Source organism: Pipistrellus kuhlii, unplaced genomic scaffold (genome assembly GCF_014108245.1).
Source record: "Pipistrellus kuhlii isolate mPipKuh1 unplaced genomic scaffold, mPipKuh1.p scaffold_m20_p_2, whole genome shotgun sequence".
In the NCBI taxonomy this organism is placed as follows: domain Eukaryota; kingdom Metazoa; phylum Chordata; class Mammalia; order Chiroptera; family Vespertilionidae; genus Pipistrellus; species Pipistrellus kuhlii.
In genome coordinates, this window is record NW_023425515.1 from 52,702,996 (window position 1) to 52,721,194 (window position 18,199).

Here is an 18,199-nt window from a genome sequence, read left to right on the forward strand (position 1 = left end):
GACCCAGCCTGTCCCCACATTGGGCTAGATCAGTGATTGGCAAACTCATTAGTCAACAGAGCCAAATATCAACAGGGCAATGATTGATATTTCCTTTGAGAGTCAAATTTTTTAAACTTAAACTTCTTTCTAATGCCACTTCTTCAAAATAGACTGGCCCAGGCCATGGTATTTTGTGGAAGAGCCACACTCAAGGGGCCGTATGTGGCTTTCGAGCCGCAGTTTGCAAACCATGGGGCTAGATCTAGACCCAGCCAGTCCCATCCTTGTCAAGCCCTGCTGGACACGGGAGATAGTGTAATGTCCCCTGGCCCGGCACCAGGACGGGGGGTGTGGCCTGAGGTTCCCCACTCCAGACCAGGGTAGGGGGCGTACCTTGAGGTCCTCCATCAAGCCCCACCAGGTAGGGTACAGTCTGAGATCCCCTGACAAGCCCCACCAGGCGGGGGGTGGGAGGGAGGGCACGGCCTCAGGTCCCCCATCAAACCCCGCTGGACAGAGGTGTGGCCTGACTTCCCCTGACCCAGCACTGGGGGTGCACCATGAGGTCCCCTGTCAAGCCCCACCAGGTGGAGCCTGAAGTCCCCTGGCCTGGTGCTGGGGCAGGGGGAGCGGCCTGAGGTCCCCTCGCCCAGCACCAGGACAGGAAGCACTTCTTGAGGTCTCCTGTCAAAACCTGCCAGGTGTAGGGCACAGCCTAAGATCCCCCGTCAAGCCCCACGAGGGTGGGGGAGGGAGGGTGTAGCCTCAGTCCCCTGCTGATTGCTCATTAAGGTTCCTTATGGGAACTTGGCCTCAGCTGTGAGTGCAGCCATCTTTGTGATGGAGTGATGGTCAATTAGCATATCCCCTCTTTATTACATAGGATAAGATTTCCTTTTTTAAAATTTAATTTATTTTTAAGTTTATTTAAAATGGGATTCCCTTACAGTGCCAGCCTTCAGACCAAAGGGTCCTGGGTTCAATTCTGACCATGGGCACTTACCTTGGTTGCAAGCTCCTTCCCAGCCCAGGCTCTGGGTACATGCAGGAGACAACCAATAGATGTGTTTCTTTCACATGAATGTTTCTCTTGTCTCTCCCTCTCTCTAAAATCAATGGAAAAATATCCTCTGGTGAGGATTAAAAACAAAACAAAACAACAAAATAATTCCTTACTAATATGCCCTAGTTCTCTGCCATGAAAAAAACAAAAAACAAAAAAAAAGACACTTAGTTTTAAAATGGGACTCCCAGATCTATAGGTAATAGGAGCTCCAAACTGTTTCTAATTCAAACATCTAATAATTTAATCCCATTCACAATAAACAGTGCCATACATGCCTTTTCAGAAGCTATAAAATCAAAGTTGTGTTGGTGGGCCCTAGCCACTTTGGCTCAGTGGATAGAGCATAGGCCTATGGACTCAAGGGTCCTGGGTTTGATTCCAGTCAAGGGCATGTATCTTGGTTGCGGGCACATCCCCAGTGGGGTGTGCAGAAGGCAGCTGACTGATGTTTCTCTCTCATGGATGTTTCTGACTCTCTGTCCCTCTCCCTTCCTTTCTGTGGGGAATCAATAAAATATACTAAATAAAGATAAAAATAAAACCTCTGCCTCTCGGTTCTTGGGTGCTGAAGCCATTTAAAAAATAAAAATAAAAGATAAAATAAATAAAGTTGCATTGGTGGTATAGACGTGAGCATAGCTGTTTTCCAGAAGCTATAAAACTATATATTCCCACTGCTGAGAATTCTTAAAAAACTTTTATAGGAATAAAATGGTATCTACCCTAAGAAAAAATAGAAACAAAGTGCTGAAAATGTGTAGAAAGTAAAATGGGGGACAGGGTAGAATTACATCTATTAAAACATTTTTTGAACATTAGATAGAAATGAGTTTGGTACATTAAAGAACCAAGAGATCACAAACTATTTTTGGCTGTTACTATAATTATAAGTAATATGCAAAAGCTAGTGGTTTTGTGGGTAATATTTTCTCTTCAAAATTAACCCTGGCCTCATGGCTGCTTAATTTTTGAATTAAGAAGGAAAAATATAAATCTGTTTCCATATCATCTAGCCTTAAAATTTAAAAAGAGAATAGAATTTCCTCTCCCTTTGGGAGAACATGTTGCTGAATTTAACTTAGAAGGACCATTAACTAAATTACCCATGGCTGAGATTGCAAAAGTGGAAATATTAATTTTTCCATGGTGAGAAAGCTTCTAGATCTAAAAATATGCATTTATGAACCACAAGATTTTACTTTGCTGATTTGAGGAATTTCATGTCATGCTCTTTGTTTTGATTACATAAATCTCCAATATTTCAAATAAATATTGGAAGTAAAATCACTATTTTGCCTCATTAAATTTCTGAAATCAAGGACTACTGAGCAAAGGCGAGGCAATTCCATTTTCATGAAGTATCTGTACATATTATAATGGAAAAACCTCAAGTCCCAGTTCTTCTCTATTGGTGTTTCTTCCCTATGTGTTTCCTTTGCTACTCGCAGATAACATTTTACTTCTGATACTTCTGGTCACCAGTGTGTGAAGGTTTTACCCCACACCGTGCAATTCTCTATAATACCAGCTGTGTGTCTTACCAATCAACTCAATTCTGACACTGTCTACCTGGAGACAGCATCAGATTCTACAGGTTCAGGGCTCAGTCCCACAAGTCTGCTCCCACTGCCTCTACTTTAGAAACCTGTTGCTTCTGACCAACTGGCTATAGGCCAGAGGTTCCAATGACTCCTCCCTTCCCCCACTCCTTGGGTTCAAATAAGTTGCCGAAGCAGTTCCAGAATGCAGTGAAACACCCATGTTTACCAGTTTATTAAAGAATATAATAAAGCACACAGATGAATATCTAGATGGAAGAGCTGTGTAGGGCAAGGTATGTGGGATGGGGCTTGGAGCATCCATGCCCTGACAAGGCATGCCACCTTCCCAGCACCTCCATGTGTCCACCAGCTCTCCAGACCTCATACTTGGGGAATTTTATGGAGGCTTCATTGCGTAGGCATAATTAACTCTATTTTCAGCCCTTCTCCTCTCTCAAGAGAAGGGGGAATGGGGCCGAAAATTCCAAGCTTCTCATCTAGGAGCCCACCAGAGCTGCCTCATTAGAACAAAAGGCACTCTTATCACCCATGAAATTACAGATTTCTTTTCAGGTGCCCTGTATCGGGACCAAGGGTGTGTATGTGTCGAGGAGGGGTTGGGGCAGGAGGCGGGAGAATGTTAAAGACCAAACAGCACAAAAGATGCTCCTAGTGTTCTTATCACTTAAGAAATTATTATACAAGGGTTTTAGGACATCTGTCCAAGGAACTGGGCAGAGACCAATACACACATACAACCATCAAACATTTGGAGGGAGTTCAACACAAGAATACCAAAATGGAAAGGATAAAGAGAACCTACAATTCTTAAAGAAAAGAGAGATGAGGTAGGCAAAAGCTGTAAATTGAAGTAGGAAGATCTCTGGCTTATGTGTGAATTAGCCTTAATAAAATAATTCTTGTTGGACTCAGAATTCACAGGTGCTCATTTAGGAGTCACTACCCTTTAGTGAGTCACAGAGAGCTCACTAAATTGAGTTCAAATTGAGTACAATTGAGTTCAAAACTTTAAATCAGGGAAGCAGTCAAGTGTCTAGAAGGCTTCAAATCTAATTCCTGAATACCCCCTATTTGATAATATAACAGTACAACCTAATAACTGTTGAGATGGGAATGAAGATAGCTCATCAGAAATCCCATCATTTGGTCAGAAACATCCTCAGTCTCCAACGGCAACCAAGAAATAGAATAGCTTTGTACAAAACTGGGCTTAGAATGAAAACTGTAATCTATCAACTTAAACAGAACATAAATATTACAACATTACAGCAGAAAAAGCCTCACTCCCACTGTTCCTACTCTGATACATATACCCAAATGTTTATTTCCCATCTTCTTCAAAATGAGTGTGAAGGGAATGAATTCTGAGCAAATTAGGAAGGGAAAAAAAGACGAATGTTTCTAAAGGGAATGTATAGAACATAGAAGGGTATCAAGTTAACAGTGAAAAACTGACAAGCAGACTGGGTCCTAATATCACCCAGTCAGCACATTCTCTCCGTAAAGGAAGGTCCAAATGAAAAGCCAAAAGGCGAGTATGTTCCCAGGGCACCCTCCCCCAACTGATACCAAGATAAAATGATTTATTCTTACTTTCCTTGAACCCCTTCTTTCCACCTTCATGCTGGCCATAGCCTTCATATTAAAAAGTCTTTGTTCCGCCTAGCCCAGAGTCAGCGAACTCATTAGTCAACAGAGCCAAATATCAATAGTACAATGATTGAAATTTCTTTTGAGAGCCAAATTTTTTAAACTTAAACTTCTTCTAATGCCACTTCTTCAAAATAGACTGGCCCAGGCCATGTTATTTTGTAGAAGAGCCACACTCAAGAAGCCAAAGAGCCGAAACCGGTTTGGCTCAGTGGATAGAGCGTCAGTCTGCAGACTGAAAGGTCCAGGTTCGATTCCGGTCAAGGGCATGTACATTGGTTGCGGGCACATCCCCGGTGGGGGGTGTGCAGGAGGCAGCTGGTCGATGTTTCTCTCTCATCGACGTTTCTAGCGCTCTCTCTCTCCCTTCCTCTCTGTAAAATATCAATAAAATATATATTTTAATAAAATAAAAAAATAAAAAAAGAAGCCAAAGAGCTGTATGTGGCTCCCGAGCCGCAGTTTGCTGACCAAGGGCCTAACCGGTTTGATTACAATTACCTTCATTCAGACACTAACCTTAGTGAAATTCAAAGAGCATCACAGATCAATCTCCTAAATACTAATATAAATACTGGAGTAATTTCCTTTAGAAAGCTTAATAAAAATAAATGATGAATAAATATAGTAGAAGCACATTAGGTTACCATCTTTGAGGGACTGGACACCTTCTGCTGCAGTCAAGGGTGATGAAGATGACCACTAACTGTAACATCAACATCTGCATGGAATCACAAAACCAAAACCCAGAGTTCCTTTAAGAAATCGGGTAGAATTGGCCTGACTAGCCTGTTGGCTCAGTTGGTTGGAGCATTGTCCTATACACCAAAGGTTACAAGTTTGATTCCTGCATATGTTTTTCCCTCACATTAATGTTTCTGTTTCTCTCTCTCCTCCTCCTAACCCACCCTCTGCAACAAAAAAAAAAAAAAAAAAAAAAAAAAAAAAAAAAAAAAAAAAAAAGAAAGAAAGAAAGACAGAAAGAAAGAAAGAAAGAAAAAGAAAAAAAGGAAGAAAAATCAATGAAAACATATCCTTGGGTGAGAAAATAAATAAATAAATAAATAAAATCTGTTAGCGTGAATAGCAAAAAACACAAGATTTCTCTAATTTATTTTGAAAGCGCTCCAGATATATTCAACAACTTCCTCTACAGCACACTCAAATAATCCTTAAAACTCAGGATGGTTAGATTTTCTTATAACTAAGAGCCTCCTAGTGAAGCCGGTTCAAGGTAAAAAGATTCAGTCAAAAAAAAAATTTAACACAAATGGGAATTCTTTAAATGACTTTCCATCCAAAATGACTGCTTCATATACCGTATTTTTCGGACCATAAGACGCTCCGGACCATAAGACGCACCAGGTTTTAGAGAAGGGAAATGAAGAAAAAAAGATTCTGAAACAAATAGTGTCCTAAAATATTTTATGTGCATTAAAACCCAACATCACAGTCATAAACACATGTAATCAACCCTGTAAAGTAAACAGCAGCATTTAGAACCATTTTAGAGCCGGGCAAGCACACAGAGACCACACAGAGCCGGGCAAGTAAAAAAACTTTTTTTTTAAAGTATATGTGTAGGCTATATTTGGACCATAAGACGCAGGGACTTTTTCCCCCCACTTCTGGGGGGGGGAAAAGTGCGTCTTATGGCCCGAAAAATACGGTAAGTAAGGGGAGATGAAGTCCTAAGCTAGCTCTTTTTGTTAAAATCTTAACTGATATTGGATTATTTCTCATTTTAAAAAAATTAAGTGTACAATATGTAACATGTACAAAAAATAGAAAATTAAACATGCACAAAAATCTGTAATTTTTTAAAAATATATTTTTATTGATTTCAGAAAGGAGAGGGAGAGATAGAAACATCAATGATGAGAGAGAATCATTGATTGGCTGCCTCCTGCTTGTCCCCTTACTGGGCATCGAGCCCAGAACCCAGGCAGGTGCCCTGACAGGGAATGGAACCATGATATCCTGGTTCTTGGGTTGATGCTCAACCACTGGGCCAAGCCAGCCAGACAAATCTGTAATTTTTTTACAATAAAAATTTCACATGTAAAAGTTTAAATTACATTTTTGATAGTTTTTTCAAAGGCAGATTTAAGATTTTTTTTTAAATACATATTTTATTGATTTTTTACTGAGAGGAAGGGAGAGGGATAGAGAGTTAGAAACATCGATGAGAGAGAGACCTAGAATAGTTGCCTCCTGCACACCCTCCACTGGGGATGTGCCTGCAACCAAGATACATGCCCTTGACTGGAATCGAACCTGGGACCCTTCAGTCCCACAGGCCGCCGCTCTATCCACTGAGCCAAACCAGTAAGGGGTAGGAATTTTTTAAAAGTCACCTATAGTCCTGAATTCAGCCATAACAAAGGGATAATCTCTTCCATTTATTTTTACATCTTGAAAGTAAGACCAAACTGTCCACTGAGTAATTAGCAAAACTATAGTCTCTTTACCTGTTTACAAATGATAAGACAAAACAACTATACAACCCAGCACTTTAAAGTTTTTCATGTTAATGCTAGATATACTGCACTTTTTGAAAATGTGTTTTGTAAATTCTGGATAATTAAAAAGATCCTTAACTAAAGTATTTAAATGAAGCAAATTAAATATCTGTTGACAGTTTTCTTCCACTGACTAATGCCTAAAAGATTAAATATCCATCCATTTGAAGGAAAGGATGCCCTGCTTATTGCATCTTGCTGACTCTTTAAGTCTCAGCTGTTACTTACACTCTTTCAGACGCTATTCCAATTAGAAGCCCTATTATATACTCCTGATAGCACTTCACACTTCCACTAACATAGCATTTATATGCACTGTACTGTGACTGTCTGTCAGTGACTCGCATAAATAGGTGCTCAAATATTTACTGAATGAAGAGGTCAAAAGTGGAACTGTCAGAATAGTCTTCAAGTGATAGAGAAGTCAATCGTTCAGATTGAGCTGTACCTATAAATAAGAGGTGGAGGTGGGAACAGAGGTAGGATAGCCATGGGTGGAAGAGTACACTCCTTTGTGAAGGAGAAAGGCTTTACAAGGGTTTCTAAAAGAATAACAGTCAAGCAGGGCAGTAAGACTAAGACAGACCATATAGTGATTAATACCAATCCACTCACTTTTATAATCATACCAGAGGCCCGGTGCATGCAATTCATGCATGGGAGGGGAGGTCCCTCAGCCTGGCCTGCATCCTCTCCAATCCAGGATCCCTCTCACAATCTGGGACCACTGGCTCCTAACCGATTGCTTGCTTGCTTGCTTGCTTGCCTGCCTGCCTGCCTGATTGCCCCTAACAACCTCTGCCTGCTGGCCTGACCCCCCTAACTGCCCTCCCCTGCTGGCCTGATCACCCCAAATGCCTCTCCCACAGCCCCCGCCACCATGGCTTTGTCTGGAAGGATGTCTGAAAGATGTCTAGTCTAATTAGCATATTGCCCTTTTATTAATATAGATATATGATTGGTTTAAAAATTAGATAAATCAATTTAAGAAAAAGAATACATATTTTATTTTTAAAAGTTACTTTAAAGATTCATAAGCTGGAAAAGTCTCACCTGTCATGGGATCAAAGAGCTGATTAGCTTCTAAATCTGTAAAAGTATTAGAACAAACAGGACATTTGAAGGAAGCCCGGTTGGTGGAATCTCTCTCATCAGTTTCAATCCTCCTTCTCATGTGGTCCAATTTATATTTAACCACATTAACAAGAGTACGATAATTGATAAAGTAGTAGTTATGGCGAGTGGTTTTCCCATCTGCAGCAGTCTCTACTCTCATTCTGCATTTGATGAACTTGTCTCCCTTTAAATTATTCAAAACTGAACGAAGTTGCTTCCGATCAAACTTGAGCAGCTCCAACATATCCTCCTCTTTCACACAAGGGTTCCGGATCAAGATGTCCAAGGCCAAAGCATGCTCAATGCCATAGAAACCCCGGATCACATACTTGGCTAACCTCTTCAATGATGCAGGAACCTCGGTGAGGACATCTGGGTCTGCCATCTTTAGCGGCAAACTTCAACTTTAAATGTACTGAATTCAGGAGAGAAAAAAAAAGATTACATAGGCACAATGAGGACACAGTAATCATTTTAAATCTAGAATTATCAACCCATTAGTTAGCTATCACTACTTTTGGAGTGCCATAAAGTCACTAAAACATTGTTTTATAAGACTTATAATGCCAAAGCATTTAACAGAGAACAAGATGTTCCTCTGAGTATACAAAAGATTACATCTAAAAAGCTTGGCATATTTCTTAAATGATTATTTTCATGATCTACACAGTGTGCTTGATTTTAAAAATTAACATAATTTATAGCAATGATACATATCAAGCCCATTTTATTTCAGTAAGAGAAACACAAAAAAATTAAATGAAGTCTTATTAGTCTTAATGCTATATAAATCAGCGATTTTCAACCCCTTTTATCTCATGGCCCATATAAACTAACTTCTAACTTCCATGGCACACCAAAAAAAATACATATTTTTTGCCAATATGACAAAAAGAAAATAAGGTATAATTTTGATACATTCACACTGAACAGTTATGTTGCATTGGTTGCTATATTTTCATTTGACAATCTAAGGGAAAAGAACTCAGTGCCCCTGACTCTTTTAAATAGCCAGGTATTCCATGCTTTAAAAATTCTTGTGGCACAACAGTGTGCCTCTGACAGTATTCCAATTTGAAAATCACTGCTACAGATCTTTGGAAATGCTGAATACCCCCTCCCCAAGAAGCCTAGCAATTAGCATATCCTTAAAGTGCCTTTATTTCTTGAGTAAAACTTTTCTACCAAAATAGCCCTGGCTAGTATGACCGAGTTGGTTGGAGCACTGTCCTGTGCACCAAAGGGCCACAGGTTCAATTCCCAGGCGGGGCACATACCCAGATTGTAGGTTTGTTCCCTGATAGATCCCTGGTTGATGGTACAGGAAGCTTCCAATCAGTACTCACATTATTTTTTTTTTCCTCTCTCTCTCCTTCCCTCTCTGTCTAAAACCAATCTGTCTAAGATCAATAAAAACATATGCTTAGGTAAGAGTTTAAAAATATAATTTAAAAAAATTTCTCTCAGGATAGATTCTAGAATGTTTTACTTAGTCATACTTTCACATTAAAATCACAACAACCAAAAAACACATCATAAGTAATCACCAACTGGGGTACTTAGCAAAATTCTACTATAAATATGAAAGAAATTAACACTTAGATTTAGATAGCTTTACCAACCTTGTTAACAAATCTGATGACCAAATACCATATAGTTCTTAAAAAGCAAACAAACTCAAGGTATCTTAAATACTGGCCCCCCTTGCAACACAATTGTACCCAATTCTTATATCTTGACTCAGAAAGTTTTCTTTTTGAAGCCCAAAACAGTATTGGCTAGACTTTCATGTGATTGTTTTAAAGGATGGGCTTTGGAAGTCAGAGTTGGACAACCTGTGTTTTAGCTTAAACCACCACAAGCCATACTATATTCTCTTAGTAAAATAACAATATCAACTATCTCGATAAGGTTGTTGTGATGAATAAATGAGAATGTAAGGAATGTGCGTAGGAAGCACTTATTAATAAGAATAGCTCCCATATCGCCCTTGTGTGGGTGGCTCAGTTGGTTGATCATTGTCCCATGCACCAAAAGGCTGCTGGTTTGATTTCCAGTCAGCGCACAGACCAGGTTGCGGACTGTTCCCTGGTAGATCCCTGGTCAGAGTGGGTAGAGGAGGCAACCAACTGATGTACATTGATGTTTCGGGGGGGGGGGGGGGTGGAATAAATAAAAAGATATTAAAAAAATAGCTTCCATATAGATTTAATATGTCCCAAAGTAAAAATGATCAGGCTATTCAGACATACTGTCAAATGAAATCCCTATACCATAGGGAAATTTTTAAGAGACATCCCATTGAATTATTTCAAAAACAATTATTATAAAAATTATTAACACCACTTTCTATTATTTTAAAATAATAGAATCTTTTATTTTAAATTAGCGAGAGCAGCGCGCCTGCCCGGCCTCAGCCCCTCGAGGAGGCGGTGGGAGGGGCCTCTTTTATTTTAAATCAGTGGCTATCAATACTATCAGATTTAATATCTCATTTCATAAGAAATATTTTTATATTCACAACATTATTCTAAAAAGATATTCTTAAATAACCAATCTATACACATGGGGGGGAGGGTATAATGCCCTACATGCAATAAAGAAAAAAATAAAAGGAAAGTTAGTTACAATTAAATGTATATTTCATATTGTAAACACTCAGGCATGACTGAGATAACAGTGTAGCACCTAGACCCAAACCTGTGGTCCTACCACCTTCCTGTTATCTATCCCAAGGATCAAGTGAGCCAAGCAAGTGCCTGGGTTGAACACCAAAGTATTTATAGCATGTTATCAGATGCATTTTGTTCTCCTTTCCAATTTGGTTGATACACTGTACTTGAACAGTGTATCTGTTTTTGTGTTTTTTATATGCTTAATGATTGGCAGAACACAAAATATGGCTTCAGAAACATCCAACAGACCAAAGAATGGCAGACAAATGTCAAATCAGCCTACTTTTCCAACATTATTTCCCCTCCCTGACCTCCCACAACATACATTCCATATTCTGGAATCAATGGTTCTCAACCCTGGCTGTAAAGTAGAACCATTTAGGAAGCATTTAAAAGTACCCACGTGGACCCCATTCCCAGAGATTCTGTTTCAGCTGGTCTGGGAGGATCAGATTAGGCATCATATTTTAAAAGCTCTTTAGGCGACTCCAATAAGCAGAAAAAGTCCCTGACTCCTGCTCCAGACAAACCTAGTGACTGGCTATTACATGTTATGCCAACACACATCATACATTGAGGACCCTCTGCTACTCACTTAGCCTGTTTCCACTGCCTGAAACAACGTAGGGGGTCCTGACAATTAGAGCAAGGGAGTGACATGAGGACTCCACGGTCCAATAGTTTTGGGTTTTGAAATCCCAGGTTCCACCATTTCTTATCCCGTGGCCCTGAAAATTCTGTTTCCTCATGCATAAAAAGTGATTACTAACAGTTCCTTCCTCATAGAGTAGATGCATGGATTAAATAAGATAATCCACGAAAAATATGCTGCTTACAGAGTTGGCATCATAAGAGTTCCATTATTGGTATTCAGACCAAGAACTCCTTTTTAGAAAAGTGACTTTACAACAATATGAAGAATGGATCGAGGTTAGTGAAGATGGAAGTACTGTGGAAATATTAGGAGCTATAGTAATCAAACCTGAAGAAAGAGAGCAAACAACTGCAAGAGAACACAATGCTCCCTAGATAATTCTACTTGTCAGAAACAAAATCAAATGGGCCCAATAATATACTGGAAATGAAATAAAAAAGTAGAAAATTTTTAAGTAATTATTTGTTTTTTTAACCAAATAAATATTTATTTTTTAAATAAATGTTTTATTATGGTAAAATACACATAACAAAATTTACCAATTAACCATTTCTAAGAATACAGTTTAGTGGTATTAAATACATTCATAACATGGTATAACTATCACTGCCATCCATCTCCGTAACTCTTTTCATCTTATAAAACTGAAATGCTATAACCATTAAACAAAAATGTTATTAATATAATAAGATGTAGCTATTTGTTTTAGGCCAATGTAACCAAGAAAAGTACCACTATGAGAAAAATAGGCTAACACTGAAGAGGAACAGGTTTGAAAGTAATGAGGCATTAACTTTTAGTTGCTTCTTTTTGAGGAAATACTACAGAATATTCCTGTGAAGATGTCCAGCAGATAGCTCAGGAAAGAAATCAAGCCACCGAGCTTGAAATTTCTCCATTCTAAAATTGTCCTTCCTGACCACTGCCTTCTCTTCTTTATCACTTCTACTTCCCCACATATGCTAAATCTCCTACTCAATCTCTGGATTTCTTCAATTATTTAGGTCAGAGATACCAAACTGGCAGCCTCTACCACATTGTTTGACCAAACGAATGTCCTGAAAATGTCCATATGAGTTAGTTGCCAACATGAAACATAGTGGGATTTCACACGAATCTCAACTTTCAGCTCCTCATAAAAACTAGAAATATCTGAGGAAAAGTGAGAGCAGGTTCCCATATTGGGAAGGGTGGGGGGAGGGGGTGAAAAGCAGCTGTCACTTTTAAACGGGGAGAGAGGCGGGCTGGTCTCTGGAAATTTTTAAGTTTGTAACCTCTCAGGGCAACCCCTTTTTTCTCTTCTTTTTTGCTTCAGAGTCTCAGTCCCTCATTCCCTCCCAGTCTCACTTACCTCCCTACCCAGCACAGATCCCCCAAAGATCTTGTCTTTGAATCACATGTCTTATAGGCATACAAACATTGGAGAACTACACTGCATCAGGCACATCGTTGGAGGAACGAAATTGAAATGAATGAGTTCTCTGCACTGTCTATTATCCCTGTCATTCTAATCTCCAGCCACATCAGCACGCTCTCAATTCCATCAGCCACGTAAGCCTTCCCCTCCCCACGTGCACATTCTGTACTCTCGGCCCCAACTCCCTTCTAATCATCCTTTCACATCTCCAAAGGCATTTACTCACAGACCTTCCCAGATTCCTCCTTAACAGCTTAGCATGATCCAGCCCATTTCCCAAGGTTCTCTCCCAACCTTCCTCCTTGCAGTGAACAGACTTGTACTCTCCTCTCTACCTGAGGACAGGGACATCATGTCCACCACCACTGCCTTTCCCAAACCCAGCGCGGCTGGGCCCGTGCTGCCATAAAACTTTCAGCAGCTTCCCTGAGCACGTGTTCTCCCCACATGCCCCTCCGGCCAACGTCCCCGCAGTTTTACTCCCTCCACTGCTGCTTCCAGAGTAGGAAAAAAGACAGGCTATTGGAATCCCTCTTCTTAAACTTCGAATGGCTTTAAGCAGGAAGCAACAGGATCAAATCTGCAATTTTAAAAGATTACGCCCAGGGTAAGAGAAGAGGATGCGGGGGAGGAAGGATGCAATTTATTCATCCAGTCGATTATTTCAGTATACTACTATGCCAGTTCTATATTCATTTGAATCTTATACATTTAACTGCAGGCTTTTTTTTGTTTTTTTTCCAGTTACCATATTTCAGGGTCTTCCTACATAAGCAAGCTGCATTACCACCGCGAAACCTCGGGCTGGACCCAGTTGCCCTCCACGAGCCCGGTTCTGTCGTGGTCACTCCTCCCCACACTTGCGCGACCCTCCATCCCCTCGGACCCTGCCGAGCCGGGCGCAGGGCCACCCTCGGTGGAGCCCAGGGTCCCGCCCGAGGTCGCACCCGGGCCGCCCCGGGCTCCATGGCTCTCTGGAGAACCGCTTAGAGAGGAGGAGAGTCGCTAAGAAAGGAGCGAGAAGGAGAAAGCCTGAACCACGACTCCGGGCCAGGCAGCCCAGAACAAGGAACAGGGAACAAGGTTTACCCAGGCGAATCCTCGAACACTGGCACTACCGCGTCCCCTCTGCGCCTCAACTACCGGCTCCCACGAGCCTCGCCATTCGTGCGACAAAGACAACGCCTTATTCCTGCGACCAGCCCGGGAGGGAACCACCCGCTACTTTTAACCTGGCCGGCCAATCAGCGTAGCGAAGCCGTCCGTGGGGAGAGCCGCGCACGGATTGGCCAATGGCACCGAAAGTTCCGCCCCCCCCCCGTGCCCAGCTCTGATTGGCTTAAAAACCAGGAACCGGGGGGGTGACCCCGGAAGGCAGTGGCAAGATGGCGTCCCTGGATCGGGTGAAGGTACTGGTGTTGGGAGACTCAGGTGAGCGGCTTAAACCCACCTCTTGGGCTACCGACACTTTTGAATTATCCGATAACGACGACTCCCTCCCCGCCCCAGCAACTCAATCGCTTGGGCCCCCGGCTGAAATCCCTCTCGAGGCCTGAAGACTACACTTCCCAGAGGACTTTGCTCTGGTTGACGAAGTGGCGGCCGCGCGTGTGGGCCGGGGGCGCGGAGTCCCTGCCTCCCTCCGCCTTCGCCGCTTTCCACATCAGTCTCCGGGGCGACGGTTTCCTAGCGCGCTTTGTCGATTCCTTTGTTTTATGTCATGAGCGGTGCTAAGGAATCAGGAGTTAGCACCGTGTCTTCAAGAGATTTTATTAAGGAAATCAAACGACATGCACTAAGAAAAAAAATGACACTGTTCGAAGTTCTTTGCATATATTAACTCCTTTAATCCGGAAATTAGCCCTGTTGCCCCATTTTACAGATGAGAAGAGTGTGGCGGCGAAACATAACCCACAGAACCGGTTTGAACCCAGAGTCTCGGTACAAAAACACTAAGCTGTATTATGAGATGAAATATTGGAGGGTAATCCTGTTCTACTCTCAACTGGGCTTGATGTCTGTGTTCTCTTTGGTCTTAAATGAAAACCTATTACGTGCTAGGTTCTAAGAAAGAGCTCCTTTGATGAATTAACTAGGACTTAATGCTGAGCCCGGTTTATTCCTAGTTTTAAGATTTCTTCTTTTTACACCTTAGTCTGCATTTCCTCCTCCCACCTCAGTATCCTTGTCCCTCTCACCATACCTCCACTCCCGTGCTCCTTATGAGCTTTCATTTCATGGTTGTGCTTTTCTGGAGTTGTCCTTTGAAATGTGTGTTGTGAGCAAAGACATCGTGCCAGATACTTGGAGGTGGAGAGGGCATGCCTCAGAAAGCTTGAAGATTACCCTTACAGGACTTAAGAACATTGTTGGGGAAAGGAGGAGGTCTGAAACCTTTTCACCTTGCCTGAAGATTATTTGCATTATAAAATATTTTACAGAGAGCATTATTTAAAATTCCCTAAGAAAATTCCATTAGGAAATCCTATGAACAGCATACATTTATGTCAACTCCAGTTCTTTGGCTTGAAATGACGCAGAAATTAATGTAATAAAATCACTACATTTTACAGATAAAGTAATGGTGGTCTAAAGGGATTTGGCAAGTGTATCAAGTAGGATTTAGAACTGCAATACAGAGCTAACACAATTTCATGATACATGAAGTGGGTATCTCTTTTATAATTTCCTTTTCTATTATATCTAACAATCCCTTCATGTAAGATATTGTTGCAACTAGCAGATTTCTCCCCCGCCCCCCCAAAAAAAGAAAAATCTCACCAAAAAAAAAATACTTAAGTAGAGCAGACACTGCTAGGTTTATAACTGGAATCAATTATGTAGCAGATTTGAATTGGCTGCTGCATTAAATGGTGGAAAGTGATCAGGCAATTAGTAAGCTTTATTTTGTTTCTTTGTTCATTATAGTTTAGTTGTAAAACAGAAGATAGTCATGCCTACCAGGAAAGTGATTGATCTTGTTACACATTCACTGACTTTAGGCTGTGTGTACAAAGTCAGTTATTGCCTTTTTATCAGTTCCCTTTTAACAGTGATATGATATCAGGTTAGAATATACTTCTTACACACACTTCATCTGCCTTTGTATGCAACCTTTAAAGTTTCCTTTTGAATAAAGGCTTATCTCCCTCATGAAATTTGGAGGATTTCACATAGTACATAAAGGAATGACGTGGGTTGCAGAGATTTGTTTTGTATCCCATAGGTTTATTTGATAATTCTCTTTGTTATTTCAGATACAAGGGATGAGCTTAATACTTTACCAACAACTAGTATTTGCAGCTGGTATTTATTTCATTACCTTGGGCCTCTTCCCCCCACCAGCAAATGAATGTTTTTTGTTTGTTTTTAATATTTTTATTGATTTCAGAAAGAAAGGGAGAGGGAGAGAGAGAGAGAGAGACATCAATGATGAGAGAGACTCATTGATTGGCTGCCTCCGGCTGCCCTACTGGCATTGAGGCCACAACCTGGGCATGTGCCCTGACTGGGAATTGAACTTGGGTCTTCTTGATCCATGGGATGATGGCTCAATCCACTGAGCCACCGCAGCCTGGCAAAATAATTTTAACCAAAGTTTAAACAAATCTTTTTTTTGGCATAATGAAAATTTTAAAACACCCTAAATATCTAGTAATTAGGGAATGATTAAGTAAATTGTTATGTCAGTGTTCTGAATTATAAAGGAGATATTAAATATGTTTAGGACAATTATAATAACATGGGGAATTTTAGTCACTAAATAAGTACTAATTAAGGACCTGTTCTGAATATTGGATATATTTTTTTTAAAGATAGTAAAAACCCAGTTCCAATCCTCAAAGAAATTAAAATTAAACAGTACATAAAACCTATAAACAAGTGTAATGTGTTGTAAGTGTTCTGTGGAAAAGTGTACAGGGCACAGTGGAGACCCAGAGGGTGGGGGATAATGAGCTTAGTTCTATCTCTGTGGAATCAGAAATGACAATAACTAGAATGATGCGGAGTCTTGACAGATTAATTCACCAGGCCAATGGAGGGCAGGTGTGGGGGAGAATAGGTAGTATGGTCCAGACAAAACCAGATGTGTAAACAGATTTATTGTTTTCAAGTATACCATGTGTATATTTACAGTAAGAATCTGCTTCTAGGAAATCCTGCTTATGGATGTAAACCTACATGTTTGCAATAGTGCTCTTCTAGGTGACTTTTTCTTCTTTTTAAAAAATGCTTTCCAGTTGTCTGTAAATATAACTTCATGTAATAAAAAATAAACATAAATGGTAGGTTCATACACAAAATTGCACACAAAGAGATGGTCTAAATTTTCTCTACCACAAATGATGCATGAAGATTCATCAACCATGCTTGTCATGGTGGCATCAAAATGCTGTTAGTTATATGAGTGACTCCATCGTGTAAATGGGAACTCATTTTCTTCCCCCCTCATATAGATTGCCCTGAACCCAGGAGAGCTACAGGAAACAAAGTGCTGCCTTAAGGTAAAGGGCCATGATGTAGAAGAGGGAGTAGAGTGGTTCTCTTTTTTCCAAAGGGTAAAACGGGGCCACATGGCTGGCTATCTGAACTAGAGTGTCTAAAGGAATTGTGAAACGGTGAGTTCCTGTCACTGACCGTGTTCAAACACCATCTGAAGGATCAGCTAACAGTGCCATGGAAGTACCTCTCCATTGGTAATCAGGATAGAGCATTACCTCCAAGATCTGTTCATATTCTACAATTCTAAAAAAGATTGAATAGATGAAATCATTCAAAAGGAAAGGACTAGTTCATATGAAATTGCCCTAGAACAGTAGTTCTCAAAGTAAGGCCCCTGGACCGTAGTATCAGCATCACCAAGGAGTTTGTTAGAAATGCAAAATCTTTGAGCTCCACAACAGACCTGCTGAAGAGGAAAGGGAGCAGGACCCAGCATTCCATGTTTTAACAAGCCCTCCTTGACCATCTACTTATTAATAAAGCTTATTAAATGCTTGGTGTGGTATGGATATCCTTTAAACTATAATTTACATACCATGATTACTGCATATTCTCAATCACACTTTTGCTATCACATTTCAGCATGTCTCATAACTAGAATTCTTGTATCTTTTACAGGTGTTGGTAAATCTTCACTAGTTCATCTTCTGTGCCAAAATCAAGTGCTGGGAAATCCATCATGGACTGTGGGCTGCTCGGTAGATGTCAGAGTATGTTTCCTATATTTTTAGGGTTTTTTTTTTTTTTTTTTAGTAGTCATAGTAAAATTTATTGGTTCATACTATGTAATCAGATTACACTTCTGCGGTCAAAACTAATAATGATAATAACTGGGCTTTATTAAGCACATACTCTGTGCTAGATACTATGCTTTGCATGACTTTCCTTATTTAATCTTTTTTGAACTGTGAGATAATAGCTGCAGAAACTAAGGCGTAGAGTAGTAAAGTGACATGACCAAATTCACTCAGTGCTTAACAAGCAGTCAAGATTTAATCCCCATTAGCCTGATTTTAGAGACTTCACTTTTAATTTCTATGCTATGTATGTA

The 18,199-nt window shown here is 40.4% G+C and overlaps 2 protein-coding genes across 4 annotated transcripts in view; one reads left to right on the forward strand and one right to left on the reverse strand.

Moving 5' to 3' along the window:
- GTF2E1 (general transcription factor IIE subunit 1) overlaps positions 1-13,877 on the reverse strand; it is a 46,248-nt gene extending 32,371 nt beyond the window's left edge. Inside the window, exons 1-2 of one of the 3 annotated variants that reach the window (XM_036448306.2) lie at positions 13,735-13,877; positions 7,836-8,313 (exon numbers count right to left, since the gene is read on the reverse strand). In XM_036448306.2, coding sequence (XP_036304199.1) covers positions 7,836-8,283 — 448 coding nt within the window. In that variant the 5' untranslated portion in view covers positions 8,284-8,313; positions 13,735-13,877. Of the gene's footprint in view, positions 1-7,835; positions 8,314-9,175; positions 9,233-12,579; positions 12,755-13,734 lie in introns of those variants that run through there. The other 2 variants (XM_036448307.2, XM_036448308.2) reach the window with 2 other exon arrangements.
- The window catches only part of RABL3 (RAB, member of RAS oncogene family like 3), a 39,131-nt gene continuing 34,808 nt past the window's right edge, over positions 13,877-18,199 (forward strand). Inside the window, exons 1-2 of the mRNA XM_036448313.2 lie at positions 13,877-14,076; positions 17,767-17,858. Of these exons, the coding sequence (XP_036304206.1) occupies positions 14,031-14,076; positions 17,767-17,858 (138 nt within the window). The 5' untranslated portion in view covers positions 13,877-14,030. The remainder of the gene's footprint in view (positions 14,077-17,766; positions 17,859-18,199) is intronic.